This window comes from Bubalus kerabau, chromosome 4, assembly GCF_029407905.1.
Source record: "Bubalus kerabau isolate K-KA32 ecotype Philippines breed swamp buffalo chromosome 4, PCC_UOA_SB_1v2, whole genome shotgun sequence".
Lineage (NCBI taxonomy): Eukaryota > Metazoa > Chordata > Mammalia > Artiodactyla > Bovidae > Bubalus > Bubalus kerabau.
The window spans coordinates 53,754,637-53,772,035 of NC_073627.1; the positions used below are offsets into that span (position 1 = coordinate 53,754,637).

The 17,399-nt window shown below is 35.7% G+C and overlaps 1 protein-coding gene across 6 annotated transcripts in view; it reads right to left on the reverse strand.

Annotated features, from left to right (window-relative positions):
• VMP1 (vacuole membrane protein 1) overlaps nucleotides 1–17,399 on the reverse strand; it is a 130,163-nt gene that overhangs the window by 75,443 nt on the left and 37,321 nt on the right. For all 6 annotated transcript variants that reach the window (XM_055577461.1, XM_055577458.1, XM_055577459.1 and 3 more), the window contains one exon: nucleotides 6,529–6,696. In XM_055577461.1, the coding sequence (XP_055433436.1) occupies nucleotides 6,529–6,696 (168 nt within the window). The remainder of the gene's footprint in view (nucleotides 1–6,528; nucleotides 6,697–17,399) is intronic.

Below are 17,399 nucleotides of genomic sequence, written 5' to 3' on the forward strand. Positions count from 1 at the left end.
TATCTTTACATATGCATTGAAACATTGCTGCTTCATGGAAATTTCCCCTGAGTCACAGACTAGGAAAAAAACTTTGTATTATGCAGTAGATTTCTCCTTCATAGCACTTATCACAATTAGTTTAAATACTTATATAACTTTCCCACGATACACATACATACATTTTCCCATAACTATTTCCCTTATTAGAATATAAAGCTCCATGTTAAGTTTCACTCACTTATTTTCCAATACTTGGAAGCTTAATAACTATTAATGGAATTTGAAATAATAAATGAAAAGAAAATTTATGAAGCATTACACGGAATGGGTGAATTTAACTCAGATGACCATTATATCTACTACTGGGGGCAAGAATCCCTGAGAAGAAATAAAATAGCCATCACAGTCAATAAAAGAGCCCAAAATGCAGTACTTGGATGCAATCTCAAAAACGACAGAATGATCTCTGTTCGTTTCCAAGGCAAACCATTCAATATCACAGTAATCCAAGTCTATGCCCCAACCAGTAACGCTGAAGAAGCTGAAGCTGAATGGTCTATGAAGACCTACAAAACTTTATAGAACACCCCAAAAAGATGTTGTTTTCATTATAGGGGACTGGAATGCAAAAGTAGAAAGTCAAGAAATACCTGGAGTAACAGGCAAATTTGGCCAAGGAGTACAGAATGAAGCAGGGCAAAGACTAATAGAGTTTTGCCAAAAGTACGCACTGGTCATAGCAAACACCCTCTTCCAACAACACAAGAGAAGACTCTACACATGGACATCACCAGATGGTGAATACTGAAATCAGTTTGACTAATTATATTCTTTGCAGCTAAAGATGGAGACGCTCTATACAGTCAGCAAAAACAAGACCAGGAGCTGACTATGGCTCAGATCATGAACTCCTTATTGCCAAATTCAGACTTAAATTGAACAAAGTAGGGAAAACCACTAGATCATTCAGGTATAACCTAAATCAAATCCTTTACGATTATACAGGGGAAGTGACAAACAGATTCAAGGGATTAGATCTGACAGACCGAGTGCTTGAAGAACTACAGAGAGAGGTTTGTGACACTGTACTGGAGGCAGTGATCAAGATCATCCCTAAGAAAAAGAAATGCAAAAAGGCAAAATGGTTGTCTGAGGAGGCCTTACAAATAGCTGTGAAAAGAAGAGAAGGAAAGGCAAAGGAGAAAAGGAAAGATATACCCATTTGAATGCAGAATTCCAAAGAACAGCAAGGAAAAAAAGCCTTCCTCAGTGATCAATGCCAAAAAACAGAGGAAAACAATAGAATGGGAAAGACTAGAGATCTCTTCAAGAAAATTAGAGATACCAAGGTAACATTTCATGCAAAAATAGGCACAATAAAGGACAGAAATGGTATGGACCTAACAGAAGTAGAAGATATTAAAAAGAGGTGACAAAAATACACAGAAGAACTATACAGAAAAGATCTTCACAACCTAGATAATCACCATGGTGTGACCACTGACCTAGAGTCAGTCATCCTGGAATGTGAAGTCAAGTGGGTCTGATGAAGCATCACTATGAACAAAGCTAATGGAGTTGATGGAATTCCAGTTAAGCTATTTCAAATCCTAAAAGTTGATGCTGTTAAAAGTGCTGCACTGAATATGCCAGCAAATTTGGAAAACTCAGCAGTGGCCACAGGACTGGAAAAGGTCAGTTTTCATTCCAATCCCAAAGAAAGGCAATGTCAAAGAATGTTCAAACTACCACACAACTGCACTCATCTCACACGCTAGTAAAGTAATGCTCAAAATTCTCCAAGCCAGGCTTCAACAGTATGTGAACCATGAACTTCCAAATGTTCAAGCTTGATTTAGAAAAGGCAGAGGAACCAGAGATAAAATTGCCAACATCCAATGGATCATTAGAAAAGCAAGAGAGTTGCAGAAAACTACTTCTGCTTTATTGACTATGCCAAAGCCTTTGACTGTGTGGATCACAATAAACTGTGGAAAATTCTTAAAGAGATGGGAATATCAGACCACCTGACCTGCTTCCTGAGAAACCTGTATGCAGTCAAGAAGCAACAGTTAGAACTGGACATGGAACAACAGACTGGTTCCAAATCGGGAAAGGAGTTCGTCAAGCCTGTATACATAACTGTCACCCTGCTTGCTGAACTTATATGCATAGTACATCATGCGAAATGCTGGACTGGATGAAGCACAATCTGGAATCAAAGAAACATCAATAACCTCAGATATGCAGATGACATCACCCTTATGGCAGAAAGCAAAGAAGAACTAAAGAGCCTCTTGATGAAAGTGAAAGAGGAGAGTGAAAAAGTTGGCTTAAAACTCAACTTTCAGAAAAAGAAGATCATGGCATCTGGTCCCATCACTTCAAGGGAAATAGGTGGGGAAAGAATGGAAACTGTGACAGACTTTATTTTGGGGGCTCCAAAATCACTGCAGATGGTGATTGCAGCCATGAAATTAAAAGATGTTTGCTCCATGGAAGGAAAGTTATGACCAACTTAGCATATTAAAAAGCAGAGACATTGCTTTGCCAACAAAGGTCCTCTAGTCAAAGCTATGGTTTTTCCAGTAGTCATGTATGATGTGAGAGTTGGACTATAAAGAAAGCGAGTGCCAAAGAATTGATGCTTTTGAACTGTGGTGTTGGAGAAGACTCTTGCGAGTCCCTTGGACCACAAGGAGATCCAACCAATCCATCCTAAAGGAGATCAGTCCTGAATATTTTTTGGAAGGACTGATGCTGAAGCTGAAAACTCCAATCCTTTGTCCACCTGATGCGAAGAACTGACTCACTAGAAAAGACCCTGATGTTCGGAAAGATTGAAGGTGGGAGGAGAAGGGGATGACAGAATGAGATGGTTGGATGGCATCACCAAATCAATGGACATGCGTTTGAGCAAGCTCGGGGAGTTGATGATGGACAAGGGATCGTAAAGAATCTGACACAACTGGGCAACTGAACTGAACTGAACACTAGTGATACAGACAAATTGTGAAGTATCAGAAAGATACAAACTGAAAAAAGGTAACCCACTGATCAGCAACACCAAACAATTCATTGTAATGGGCTCCAAAGACTTATATGAACAGACTTAAACTGAGGTTAACGCTGATTTTTATAACTGGAAGTACATATTTCAAGGATTTTACTGATTTACTATATTTATAATGAAATAAAAAATATGGATGTGAACACAAATGAGATCAATTTTATGAAAGGATAAAATATAAAAAATATTTCCAGTATTTTTCTTCACCCAAATGGAAACTGTTACCCCATTAAGCATTAACTTCTCATTCCCCACAATGCTGGTAATCTCAAATCTACTTTAAAAAAAAAAAAAATCTACTGCTTCACGGAGCTTATTTATTTTTAAATTAACTAATTATTAATATGTATTTAATTTTTGGCTGCGCTGGGTCTTCGTTGCTGTGCACGGGCCTTCTACAGCTGCGGCAAGCAGAGCTTACTCTCTGTTGCAGCGGTCTCTCTCATCTAAGGGCACGGATCCAGGCGCGTGGGCTCCAGCAGTTGCAGCACGCGCGCTCAGTTGTTGCGGCACGTCGGCTTAGGTCACTCCATGGCGCATGGGATCTTCCTAGGCCAGGGATCAAACCCACATCCCTTGCATTGGCAGGTGGATTCTTAACCACTGGACCACAAATGAAGTCCCTCCAAATCTATTTTTTGTCTTTATTAACAAATTTGAATTATCTTGATAGTTGATTTAAGTGGAATCATACAGTATCTTTCTAGGTCTAGATTATTTTATTTACCATGTTTTCAAGGTTCATCTACATTGTAGCGTGTATAAAAACCTCATTGCTTTTTATGGCTGAGTAATATTCTGTGTATATACTACACTTTGTTTATCCATTCATCTATTGAGGGTACTTGGGGTTATTTCCTCCTTTCTGATAATATGAATAATGTTGCTTAACAGTGAACTGGAAGTTTCTATACTTATATTTGAGTCCTGGTTTTCAGTTCTTTTGGGTATTTACATTAGAAGAGGGTCACAGAGTAATTCTATGTTTACATTTTTGAGAAACTACCAAACTCTTTTTCATAGCAGCTGAATCATTTTACATTCCCACCAGCAACCTAGGAGTTTTCCAATTTCCCCACATCTTTACCAATACTCATTACTCTTTTTAAAAGAATAATAGCTATCCTAATAGGTGCGAAGAGGTATTCCCTTATGGTTGGATTTGTACTTCCCCAAAAACTACTGATGTTGAGAATTCGTGAACTTACTGGCCATTTGTATCTTTTCCTTGGAGAAGTGTTTATTCCAGTTCTTTGCTCATTTTTTAATTGGGTTGTTAGTCTTTTTATTGTTGAGTTGCATAGTTCTTTAAACATCCTGAATATTAAATCCTTACCTGATATATGACTTATAAACATTTTCTTCCTTTTTGTGGGTTCTCTTTTCACTCTCTTGATACTGTATCCTTTGATGTACAAGAGGTTTAATTTTAGCAAAGTTCAATTTATGTATTTTCTTTCTTTTGTGGCCTCTACTTTCAGTGTCTTATTTAAGAAACCACTGCCAATCATTATGCAGATTTGTCTCTATATTTTCTTCTAAGCATCTTAGAGTTTGAACTCAAGTTTAGGTCTTTGATGAATTTTGAGTTAATTTTTACATATGGTATAAGGTAAGGATCCAATCTTTCTCTTTTGCAAGTGGATATTCAGTTTTCCCTGGGATTCCCTGGTGCCTCAATGGTAAAGAATTCCCCTGCCAATGTAGGAGATATGGGTTTGATCCCAGGAAGATCCCCTGGAGAAGGAAATGGCAACCCATTCCAGTATTCTTGCTTGGAAATCCCATGGACAGAGGAGCCTCTGTCCATACATATAACCTGTGTATTCAGTGCAGAGGTTACAAAGAATTGGACACGAGGTAAGGGACTAAACAACAATAACCATATGCAGTTTTCCTAGCACCTTTTGTTAAAAGGACTGTCCTTATAAATGGTGAAAACAATAGGAACCAATTTAAACACAACTTGATATGTGCTACATTTTTTGTCACAAAAGACAGCTTCAAAGAAGGGAATATGAAGAACAAACAGACAGACAATTAATCAGCGTTTTTTGACATTCTTGTAATACTACAAGCCAAGCCTAATGCTGACTGTTGTGAAGGTAATACGTTTAAGGTACAGTCTGAATTTTTTTGAGAAGCTAAAAATTTATTTGGGGAAGTAAGCCACTACACCAGCCAATTTAAATAATTTGAGGCATGCATGGAGCCAGGCCAAATAAGCGCTTCAGATAATACACACCATGGGAATTTGGAAGAGGCAGTTATCACTGCCAGCTGGGATGAAAATGTCTTTGTTGGCGTTAGTGTTAATTGAGCCACGTAAATCATTTTGAAAGAACAAAAGAAAAACAGAAAACTGAAGTTTATATACATACCCCCTTTCTAGCATGTTCCAAGTAACTAGTTATTTTATTAACAGCTTTTTATCAAAGGAGTAATGTGATGAAATTTATAAAACATATGCAACTAGTACAATGAATCTGTTTCCAGTATTTTTAAGACAGTAACAGGAAATATGACAATTTTTCCTGTTTTTCATATTCAACAAATTCAATATATGGCATTTCCCTTTTAATTCTTTTAAAGCACAACATAACCTCTAACATTTGAATGTTTCAAAACTGCCTCTCCTGTGGGCACTGTATTCATCTTCACTTTAACTAAGACATTTAAGAGAAGTATTTCACATTTTCTATTTTGTAAGAAATTGTTAGAGGGAAAATGTTATAGGGAACATAAAACTTAATAATTCCAAATAATAAATTAAAAAGTAATTCAAATGGTAATAGGAAGTCTTTAGCAACTGAACTATTCCTCAGTGATAGAAACCTGAATGAATTTAGGCATATAAAAAAATGCTTTGTGTAGATATACAGATTAAAATACATTTATCATTGATCACACAGTTCAAAATTTCCCAAAATATATTAACCAAGCCATAAAAAGAATAATTGATACTACTGAAAGTAAATCATCATATAGTTTGATCTCACCTCAAATACAGTAAAGCTTAGTTTATTAAGAAATGTCTGACCTTCCTTTAGTATTACAACAACTCCGAAAATGAAACGAATCTTCTAAAACTAAACACAGAGTATTTAAATCTAAGAGAGAGACATATAATACTTACCAAGTTTGGATTGATATATAACCATTTGCTATGTGTTTATCAAATTTTATAAACATCAGTAAAACTTTACAAAGTAATATATTTGCATCATTTATATTCCTTTTCCCTGCTACTGACTCCTTGGCATCAATACTTGGTGGTACCTATAGTCTCCTGCCTTCCTTCTGCATGTTATTCACAAAAAGAAGCTCTAGAGATTTCTTTTCCATGGAAGTTAGGTAGTTGGTGACTTTATGAATTATTTACTGACTTGGTATATGTTTGGATTCAATTTCAACAAGGTACAAAGAATCAAGACAGTGAGGTTAATTTTAGGTAAGCATGAAAATGGACATCTTACCCACATGCAGGCCTCAATCCTAACTTTTGAGATGATGCTCCATAAAGAAATGGTTCCTTCAGTGCCCTCTTCATCTGGGCAAATAATCTGATCAGGATAAGGTGGTTCAGGGAAATTAACTGAATTGCACTCATAAGCAGCTAATGTAACTGAAGCTATATGTGGACCCTACAAAAATAAAATGAGAAAACTTTGATGAGAAATATTAAAGAAAAAGGAATTATCATGATGTTATTTCAATGTTACCTTAATCACCACACATTAATATAAAAATGTTAGCTTTTAAAGAGCAAGAATTCACCCAAGTATTTCAAGATGCAACTGATAAATTTGAAAAAATAATCACTCCCAGAATCTCTTCAAGGTTTACTTTTTAAAAAAACAATTTCAAATTTATGGGGATATAATTTACATATAGCAAGAGTAATTTTTTTAGATCTATCGTTCAGTAAGTTTTGACAATTATATTTAGTCATATAACCAGGATACAGGTACACAGCATTTCCTCAATGCAAAACGTTCCCTTGCGTCCTTTCCCTAACATGAGTCTCTGGAAACCATGATTTCTCACTTGATTCTTATTTTATTTATCCATACACCTCATTTGTAAGAATGCTATCCCCTCTAAAAAACCTCCTGTGTCCGTATTCTTTTAGGCATACTTTGAAAATACTACTTTTTTCCTTACTTTAAAAAGTTGATACAGACACAGAAAAATAAATTTATGTTTACCAAAGGGAATAGTGGGGGGCAGGGCAGGAATTAGGAGTTTGAGATTAACATATATACACTACTATATATAAAACACATAAACAAGGACATGCTATATAGCCCAGGGAACTATATTCAGTATCTTGTGATCACCTACAATGGAAGAGACGCTGAAAAAGTATATACATATGCTTATATAACTGAATTGCTTTGCTGTACACTTGAAACTAACACAGCATTATAAACTAACTATATTTCAAAAAACAATAGTTGATGAAGTAACTACCTCACTGATCTTTCTCACTGAGATTGTAAAACAAAAATAAAATTGTGGAACCAGTACCAATGAATTTTTCTTTTAAAGTAATTTTTTTCTATGGAAAATTCTGTGCTGCTTTGTACCTATATTTTGAAACATTATAAATTAATAATAATATATTAGATTAAAATGAATTAGTATTTAGATGTGTGATAAAGGTTTAAATACAATGGTTCTGAAATGAACATGTATGCCAATATGAGGTATCTGCATAATAATCAACAAGGGGCTTTGTTAAAAGTATTAATTCCTGGGTCCCCTAAGCATAAATTGATTCAATAAGTGGACATGGGAACATGTATGTTTTACACAAGTTCCTTTAGGGTTTCAAGTAGGTTCTTATAGTCTATTAAGGGTCAGAAAATACGCAACCTCAGAAAAATCACTTAACCCACTCTTTAGCAAGGCAAAAGAATTAGATTCATTTGATGGCTTTATCTAGTTCCAAAATTAAAAAACCCTAAATACAATCAAGCTGACTATCAAATCCATTGCTAATTTCCAAGGTTCTCATGAAGTGTAAGCTCTAGAAGCTGGATGTTCTTAACATGTCGCTCTAACATACATGATGCCAGTATTCACTTTAAAACATACTGTTGCCATAAGCATAACTTCTACAGCCAGATGTACTGACTCAGGTTCTGGCCTCTGCCTCTTACTAAGTCTTGTTTTCCTCATCTATAAAATGGTAATGATAAAACACCTTCAGGACCTACATTCTGGGGATACTGTGAGGTTTCAATTAGTCAATTTACATAAATATACTTGACTTAGTGCTGGGCATATAGTAAGCCCTCAGAAAGTATTAGCTATTCACTGTTATAAAGAAAAATACTGTATTTGTAGAAAAAATTACACACACACACGGATGTATATATAGACACACATATAGTAAGTGATCTTTGGATTTAAAAAAGTCTTTTTAAACCACATGGTAAAAGAATTTGTGGTTCAAAGACAAACTGAATAAGATGTAGCAATGAGAATAAAACATTAAAGAACTCCTGTTGCTATCAAAGGTGATATTAAGCAAATTTTTTGTTGCATATAATATGAAAAAGAAAGATATTCATAAATCTAAGCTCCATTTCCCCCTAAATGCAGTGGCACTTTGTGTTCAAATAAAAATCTATAAAAAGAAGGCCTACACTTGGCACTGAATCAATTAACTATAAAGTTTTCCTCTGAGCCAAAAAGAAACCTATGTGAATTTTTAGTCTGTTCCTCTTTTTCTTGAGTTTTAATTCACAGAAAACTATAAATAGTAATAATAAGTTTAAAAATAATTACAGAATCTTTTAAAAAGGAATGGTGTATTTTTTGAGAAGCTGTAATTAATCATGAAATATACAGCAATTAATCATGAAATATACAGCTGTTTCTCTGAACATTATTATGTGCATAAAAGATATTTCACAGTTACAGAAAAAGGAATTATTTTGTGATTCTACATACACACACACACAGACACACACAAACACACACACTAAAGTTTGTAGAATTCAGAGGAACTAAATTTCTTGTTGTACACTTACAGACAAGCATCAGACATAATTAAAAAAAAACCTGTTAACTTCACATTTACTGTTTGAAAACACAAAAGAGAAATGTGATACAACTTAAGGTAAAACAAAAGAAATTCAAGAGTTTGTTCATGATATCCCTACACAACTATCCTCTAGAAATGAACTCTAGGAGAACAAAATTTGAACTTAGACACTAAAATAATGAGATTTCTGGGATACAGAGGAAGGAAAAAAACTACATTTCTATTCCAGAAATATAAATAAAATATGCACCCCAACCGATTAAACAGGTCATTCAACAAGATAAAAGACTTATTCACAGTTTTAATTTTAAGTGATTCTAAAAAGGGAAAATTTTCAGCAATCTGTTGAAAATATTTTCCCTAAAGAAAGGATGGTTCACACAATTAAACTGATATATACTTTCCATAACCACACTAATAAGTCATGATTACTCAGCCTTAGTGGCAGATGTGGTGGTTCCCAGACAAAATGAACATGAATAACTCAGCTTCTGGTCTGTTTCTCATTCTCAGGAGCCCATTTAGCCTGTACCTCGACATTTTAGTTTAAGCTATGTTAAGTGATAGCAAGCCTCAAAAGTTCTTTTTAACATTATAGGTTAATAGTTCCTAAATATAATGGACTTGACTGAAATAAATATTAGTTTACATGAAGAATCCAAACACAAAAACCAAAAGACGATCATTTTGATTAAGAGAATTTTAACAGTAACACGTATTAAATTACCTTTTAAGTCGATTTTCTAAAATGTACAATTTACTACAATGTTATCAAACATAAAATAATCACATTTAAGCCATACTAAATGAAGAAACGAGGGATAAAGACAAAAAGCTACAGTATAAGCAGCAAAGGCTACCTGGAAAGATTCACCGCAAGACATAAAAGTAATACCATGTGTACTGAGCAGAAGGTTCCAGCTCTCATGCGAGTAGGCAAGTATTGATATGCATGGACTAGAGATTCTGGCCTGTGGCTAAGGGTTTTCTGCCTTATATCATGAAGTGACTGGAACAGATGTTCACTCCTACACAAAACAACTGGAATCCTTACAAAATACATGGAACAATTCTGTTCAGACGTTGTAATCCCGTATTTCTTGACTGCTGAGAAAAGGGATACAGATGCAGAAGCCCTGTGATGACTCTGGCTTCCCAAGTGTAGACACACTGTGTGTCTGCAGCAAAATCCACAGTCCAGGGGACTTCCCTGGTGGTCTAGTGGTTAGGACTCTGAGCTTCCAATGCCAGGGTCCTGGGTTTGATCCCTGATCGAGGAACTAAGATGCCACATGCTGCAGAGCAACTAAACCTGAGCACTGCAACGACTGAGCCTGTATGCTCTGAAGTCCCCCGGCCACAACAAAAAGATCCTGTGTGCCACAACTAAGACCTGAGGCAGCCAAATTTAAAAAAAAAAAGTTTTTAAATCCATAGTCCATGGGACTTCCCTGGAGGTGCAGTGGATAGGAACTGGCCTGCCAATGCAGGGGACACAGGTTCAATGACTGGTCCAGGAATATTCCATATGCCACACAGCAGCTAGGCCTGCATGCCAACGACTGAGCCTGAGTGCTGCAACTTCCGAAGCCTGCGTGCCCAGAGCCTTTGCTGCACAGCAAGAGGAGCTACTGCAACGAGAAGCTGCGCCACGCAACTAGAGTAGCCCCTGCTCACCAAAACCAGAGAAAGCCTGCACAAAGCAACGAACACCAGTGCAGCCAAAAAGTAAAATAAAGAATAAAAATAATAAAATCTGTTGTCCAAAGATGAAGACCCTAAGAAAAGCGTGGTAGTACTGCTGCATTGAGAAGAAAATTTGGGTGCTGAGTGGTTGAAATCTGTGGGGCAGAATACTTAATGCAGAGAAAGGACTCTCCATTTGTGTGTGGGGGTCCCCCTGAGACTCTAGCATACAAAGCTGCATTGCATGCTATGATGAGATTCTATAAGGCCAGGCAAAGTACATTTAGTGAGAAAAGAAGCTGAACAATTCCAAGACTTCACCCAGGGCTGGGAAACACCTGAACTCTGTTAAGCTAGAATGGAAAGACTTAGCATTCAGGGATGACCTTGGAAAGAGCCTAGTAAAAACTAAATAGATCATAATAGAGGTTTTAAAAAGACTTAAATGGACCAAGCCAGCCCACTAGTAACTTAGTGCCCTCCAAAACAAAAAAATTGATACTCTGTAAAGGATGATGGCAAAATCCAAATAATCAACAACTTAATACCACAGTTCGGCATCTAATAAGAAATAGCTAGATATGGGAAACAGTTGGGAAAACATGACCCATAACCTGAAGAAACACTAGTCAATAGAAACAGACCCACAAATGTTAGATATAATGGAATTAGCAGACAAGGCCTTAAAAATATTAGGTGGGCCATAACCCAGAAATAGTGGGTTTCTCTGTTATGTTATGGAAAAATTCAAATGAACTTTCTGGCCAACCCAATATGTTCAAAGATTTAAAGCAATAACGGGCAAATTTTAGCCCAGGGGCCAAATTCAGCCTACCACCCGTTTTACAGAGTTTCAAAGAAGGTAACCATGTATACATGGCTACACATATCACCTCTGGCTAATTCTCTGCTACAAGGGTAACACTGAGCAGCTCTGACCTAGACGTTGTATTCTATGAAGTCTAAAACATTTATTATTTGGACATTTACAGAACTAGTTTGCTGATCCCTGATTTAAAGGAAAACATAAACACAACGTGGGAAGAAATACAAGAATAAATATAATAAAATGGAACTTCTAGAGCTGAAAATGTAATATCTGAATAGAAAAATTCACTCGATAGTCAACAGATTAGATACCACAGGACAAATATTAGAGAACTTGAAGACAAGGCAATAGAAAGTATGTGAACCAAAGGATACAGAAAGTAAAGCCTATGGAGAAGTGAACCTCAGTAACCTGTGGAATAATACCAAACAGTCTAATATATAGGTAACTGAAATTCCAGAAAGAGAGGGGAAAGTGTGTGTGTGTGTGTGTGTGTGCGCGCGCGCACGTGCATGCATGTTGGCAAAGGGGTGGCCAAATATTTTCAAGATCTGATGAAAAATATCAATCCATCAACTCACAGATTTAAGAAATTCAACAAACCTCAGTCAGGATCAACATAAAATAAAACACAATCAAATTGCTGAAAATTATCATAATCACATCATAATCAAATTCTATAATTCAGCAATATCAAGAAAATCTTAAAAGCAGAGGGGATAAAAATAACACATTATATAGGCAATCTTGTTTCACTGCACTTTGCAGATATTGTGATCTTTACAAATTAAAGGTTTGTGGCAATCTTGTGTCAAGCAAATTCATTGGCTCCATTTTTCCCACAGCATTATTATTTAATTAAGGTATGTATATATATTTTAGGCATGTAATAGAGTATAATATATAGTAAACATAACTTTTAGATGCACTAAGAAACCAAAAAATTCATAACTTGCTTTATCACCATACTCGCTTGTACTCTGGAACCAAATCTACAATATCTCCAAGGTATGACTGAGTCATCTACAGGGAAATACAGATAGGGTTTTCTCATCAGAAACAAACCAAAAACCAATAGAATTACTTCTCTGAAGTGCTGAAAGGGGAAAAAAAAAAATCTGTGAATCTAGAATTAAGGAAAAATATATTTCAACAATAAAGATGAAATAATAACATTTTCAGATAGACAAAAGCCAAAAGAATTTGTTCCAGGAGATCTGCACTACAATAAATGTTAAAGGAAGTTCTCAGAAGAAAAGTAATAGCAAATGTAAACTTTACACAAAGGAGTGAAAAGCACTGGAAAGAGAGAACACCGTTTTTCCTCATTTTAAAATCTCTTTAAAAAAATAACTAGCTGTTTAAAGCAAAAACCATGATGTACGTCAGACTTCCCAGGTGGCTGAGCCATAAAGAATCTGCCTGCCAAGGCAAGAGATGAGGAGACATGAGTTCAATCCCTGGGTGGGGAAGATCCCCTGGAGGAGGAAATGGCAACTCACTCCAGTATTTTTACCTGGAAAATCCCATGGAGAGAGGAGCCTGATGGACTACAGTCCACAGGGTAACACAGAGTCAGACATGACTGAGCACATAAGCACACACACATATGACACATGCAGAAGTTAAAATATAAGACAGTTCAGTCGCTCAGTCATCTCTAACTCCTTGCAACCCCATGGACTGCAGCATATGTAAGACAGCAAATATAAGACAACAACATCATAAAGTATGGGAGGGAGAAAAGGGAGTATAACATTATAATGTGGTTATATTATATATCCTAAAAATAATACTCATTTCAAAAAAAGGTAAGAAAAGAATAAAAAACAGGTGGGGACCAGCAGTTTAAGGGTAGACTTAAATCCAACCATATTGACAATTAGATTAATTGCAAATGTACCAAATATACAAATGAAAACACAGAGAGTGTCCGACTGATTTAAAAAGCGAGACCTCAGTATATGCTCTCTACAAAAAGCCCATTTAAAATATCCAGATCCAAAAGTAAAGGGGTGAAAAAAGACAAACTGTGTAAAAATAATCATACAAAAGATGGAGTATTCTACATTAATAAGAGACTAAGTAGATTTCAGGAGAGGGTATATTATTTTACTAGAAATGAATAAGGACATTTCATAATGATAAAAAGGCTAATTCTCAGGAAGACAGAAAAATCCTAAATCTGTCAGCATGTCAAAATATATAAAGCAAAAACTAACAGAACTAAAATGAGAAATAAAAACATATCTACAATTAGAGTTGAAATTTCAACACCCTTCTCTTTTTCGTTGACAGAATAAACAAACTGAAAACCAGAATGAATACAGAAAACTTGAACAACATGGAACACTATACCCCAAAATAGCCAAATACGTATTCTTTTCATTCAAGTATACATGAAAGTCACCAAGAGAGATCATATACTGTGGTACCAAGTGAGTCTCAGAACATTTAAAAGAATGTACCATGTGACAAGGGTAATACAAGCAGCACTTCTTAAGGAAAAGTAGCAAATGATAGTCCTTGAAAGTTAATTTTTCTATTTAAGGACAGTGTCCTTAAATCTAGATAGTGGTAATCAATGGAAGTTAAACAGCTATATACAGCACAGGCTGTTATTCCCCAGCACAGGAAGCTCTATAAATTTCCTAGCTAGCAACCAGGTCACTCGTAACATTCACAAACTGCCTCTGAGAGTTCCGAATTACTGCCAATGGAAGTTCCCTTTAATGATTCCAAAGGTCAAATTTTATGATTGGGATGAAAAGTTACACTCTCATCAGAGTGACAGGTTTTTAGGGTCCTTTTTTGGGGTGGGTGGTTACTTTAACATAGTCCTTCTAAGTGAAGTCAACTCAACAAGACAGTTCAGCTCTTTGTAATATATCGAACATCTGGTTTTGCTTCAGTTCAAAGCCTCATATATCTTAGTCTCATGAGCTGTATTACACGATATTTTCCAAAGTTTTGATAGTGGAATAATTTTGCTCTGTCCAGGATAAAAAGATGTAGTGCTTGGCCAGGCGAGAGGACGTCTGGGTGAGAGTAAGACCATAGTTAGCTTGGGGGTGGGTGGGAGGTTGGGGAGGAGATAGGATTTCTAACAAGAACAGATACAGGTATTTGCAGGAAAAGTATTTTAACTTAAAACATTCTTTTAAGATAAATTTAAAAAGTTACACTTCTATAATTTACATTCTTTCAGGAATAGTAAATATACTATTAGCTCTATCAAATTAATAGAAATTTAGAATTAAAAAAAAATTATCCTAGAGGTAAAATGATCATTCCTGAAATTACAGCACACAAAAATATCCTAAGCTGGTAGTGAGGAGTTCTAAGCAGTGCCCTGATAAAGCAGTACCTATATTAAGTCCTGAGAAAGCAGTCCTGGTGCCACAAACACAAATTAGTAAATGACAAAAACTAGTCTATGTATTGTTGCTCCATTTAAAGACAAGTGTTTTCTGGATTTTTTAACTTTGGTTCCTTTGGGAGCCCTTTTTTCCAGAGACATTTTTTGAAAAAGTGAAAACCTAAAATGATTGTATTAGTTAATCGTAAGTCTAATTTAGCCAAGCTTTTTTATCAACCAAGATGACAAATATGGTATCACAATAATAGTGTAGTACGGGGACTTCCCTGGAGGGCCAGTAGTTAAGACTCAGAGATTCCAATGTAGGAGGTCTGGATTTGATCCCTGGTTGGAGAACTAAGTTCCCACATGCTGCGCAGCTGGGGGGCTGCCCCCGCCAAAGAGTGTAGTATGTGTATGTATGAGTTTTTTTTAAGGAAGATGAGCAGACAGACAGACATTCTTCCATTCCAGGCAGCTCCCTCAGAACTGATAAAACATTCCTAAAGACTGGAGTTGTTTGTATAACATCTGTAATGTCAATTCATAGCCTAATCCATCATCCATACACAGAAGTCAAGTATGATCCCAAAGGCAAAATTTCCAATTAGTTTTGTCTGGAAAGTTTAGGGCAAAGGTAATAAAATCAAGAATTCTGTGCTGATTCACTGGGAAAACATTTGTTTGCCACACTCCTTCACTGAGGAACAAAAGGAGTCAGTGGTTAGTCTGGAATGTGATTCATTAGGAATATCTGGGTGATAAATAAATGAAAAGAGATGACAAACGGTTGTCTGTATGACTTGCAAAACTTTTGTTTTCTTTAAGTCCAACTCTCAGGGGAGTTTAGAAATGCTTTTACAAACAGGAATTCTACCCTTCAAATTCTTTTACTCATTGCTTTTCTCATCGTAGTCAGAAAACAGTTTACCTAAGGTTATGGTGTACAACAAATAACTCTAGAAGGCTAGAGCATAAAATTGATTCCAAATGGACACTGAGAAGTTCAACTAGTGTTTGTGGGGTTTTTTTCTATGAAGAAGAGTTTATAAATTAAGCCCCTAATCTATCCCTATAAAAGGTGCTACAATGTGTAAAGAAGCAGTAATTTGGCCATTAGTTAATGTGGATTTTAGTTTTCTAAAAATCTGTTAGTAACTTAACTAGATGTACTCAGACTTCTATCTCACATTCCTTATTTGATGAAAAGTCTGATTAATAATAATGATAATAATGCCTGTTCAACCTAAGTAACAGGGTAATGTAATGAGGTTATGTAGTAAAAGTGTTATGGTTGGTAAGTATAAAATAACCAAAATGAAAATGTGTAAACTCTATAATCAGACTCTAGGTTATAAGGACCTGTCTTCAAAGTCATTTTTATTATATTAAATCAATCCATAAGTAAAGATATGTTTCACTTTTCTTCTCTAAACCTAAACAATTTTGATCATAAAGTTGATTTAATATTCAGGAGGAATGGACCACGTACTTATAAAGAGAACTTTTAAAAAGGTTATAATTTGTCTACAATATATATCCAAAAGAACAGATTTCAGGTAAACTGAATCTTACTAGCTTTCATTTAAACGCACATTAATAGAGACTTCAGGACAGGAAGTCAGTCAGTCTGTGCATATCCTTCTGGGTTTGGTGAAAACCCAGCCCTGTCCTGGAGATCCTGGTTTCTACTTTTGATGTGGTGATAGTCTTAAGAGTTAATACATGAGTCATTCCTTGGGGAAAGACTCAGAGCTGATCATGCCCTCATCAAAAAAAGGGCAAACAGATCTTTTCTAAGAAGGGCCTGATGGTCTTCCCGCAAGAGCCCTGAGTCACCGCATACTTATAGCCAGAGTCATTGTACCTATACAGAGCAATATTAGGTCACGATAGAACCTTCCTTTTGGCAATTTCTTCCCTTTTTTGTCTTATAGAGGGATAGACAGGTAAGCTATGGAGCAATCATCAGAAGTCAAGAAGGAAAAAATGGGAAAAGGTTGGCTAACAATTTTTAAAACAATTATTCCAGCTCATGGCATTAAATGATTACTACAATAGTTCTCTTCCTGAAACTGCTTCACTATTTCACTCCAACCCATATCCGTGCAGTTTTTCAAATTACATTTTCTTTAGGCAATAAATAGCCAAGAGTCAAAAAGTATAAGAAAGGCTTTATATGTATACATATAATAGAGTACTATAAAGTACCATATACGAACTATGAAGTGCTTATTCACTAAAGAAAACAGGGTGCTACAGACAGAGAAGTTCTATGAACACTTGATAGTAATCAAGATGCTGGACTTTTTAAAATGTACAATTTTTACCACATTAGCAATGAAATAACATTAAACTTTAAGGCAAAAGCAGACTTTTGAATTTTATACAGGGGCAAATATCTCACTACTTACTTTCC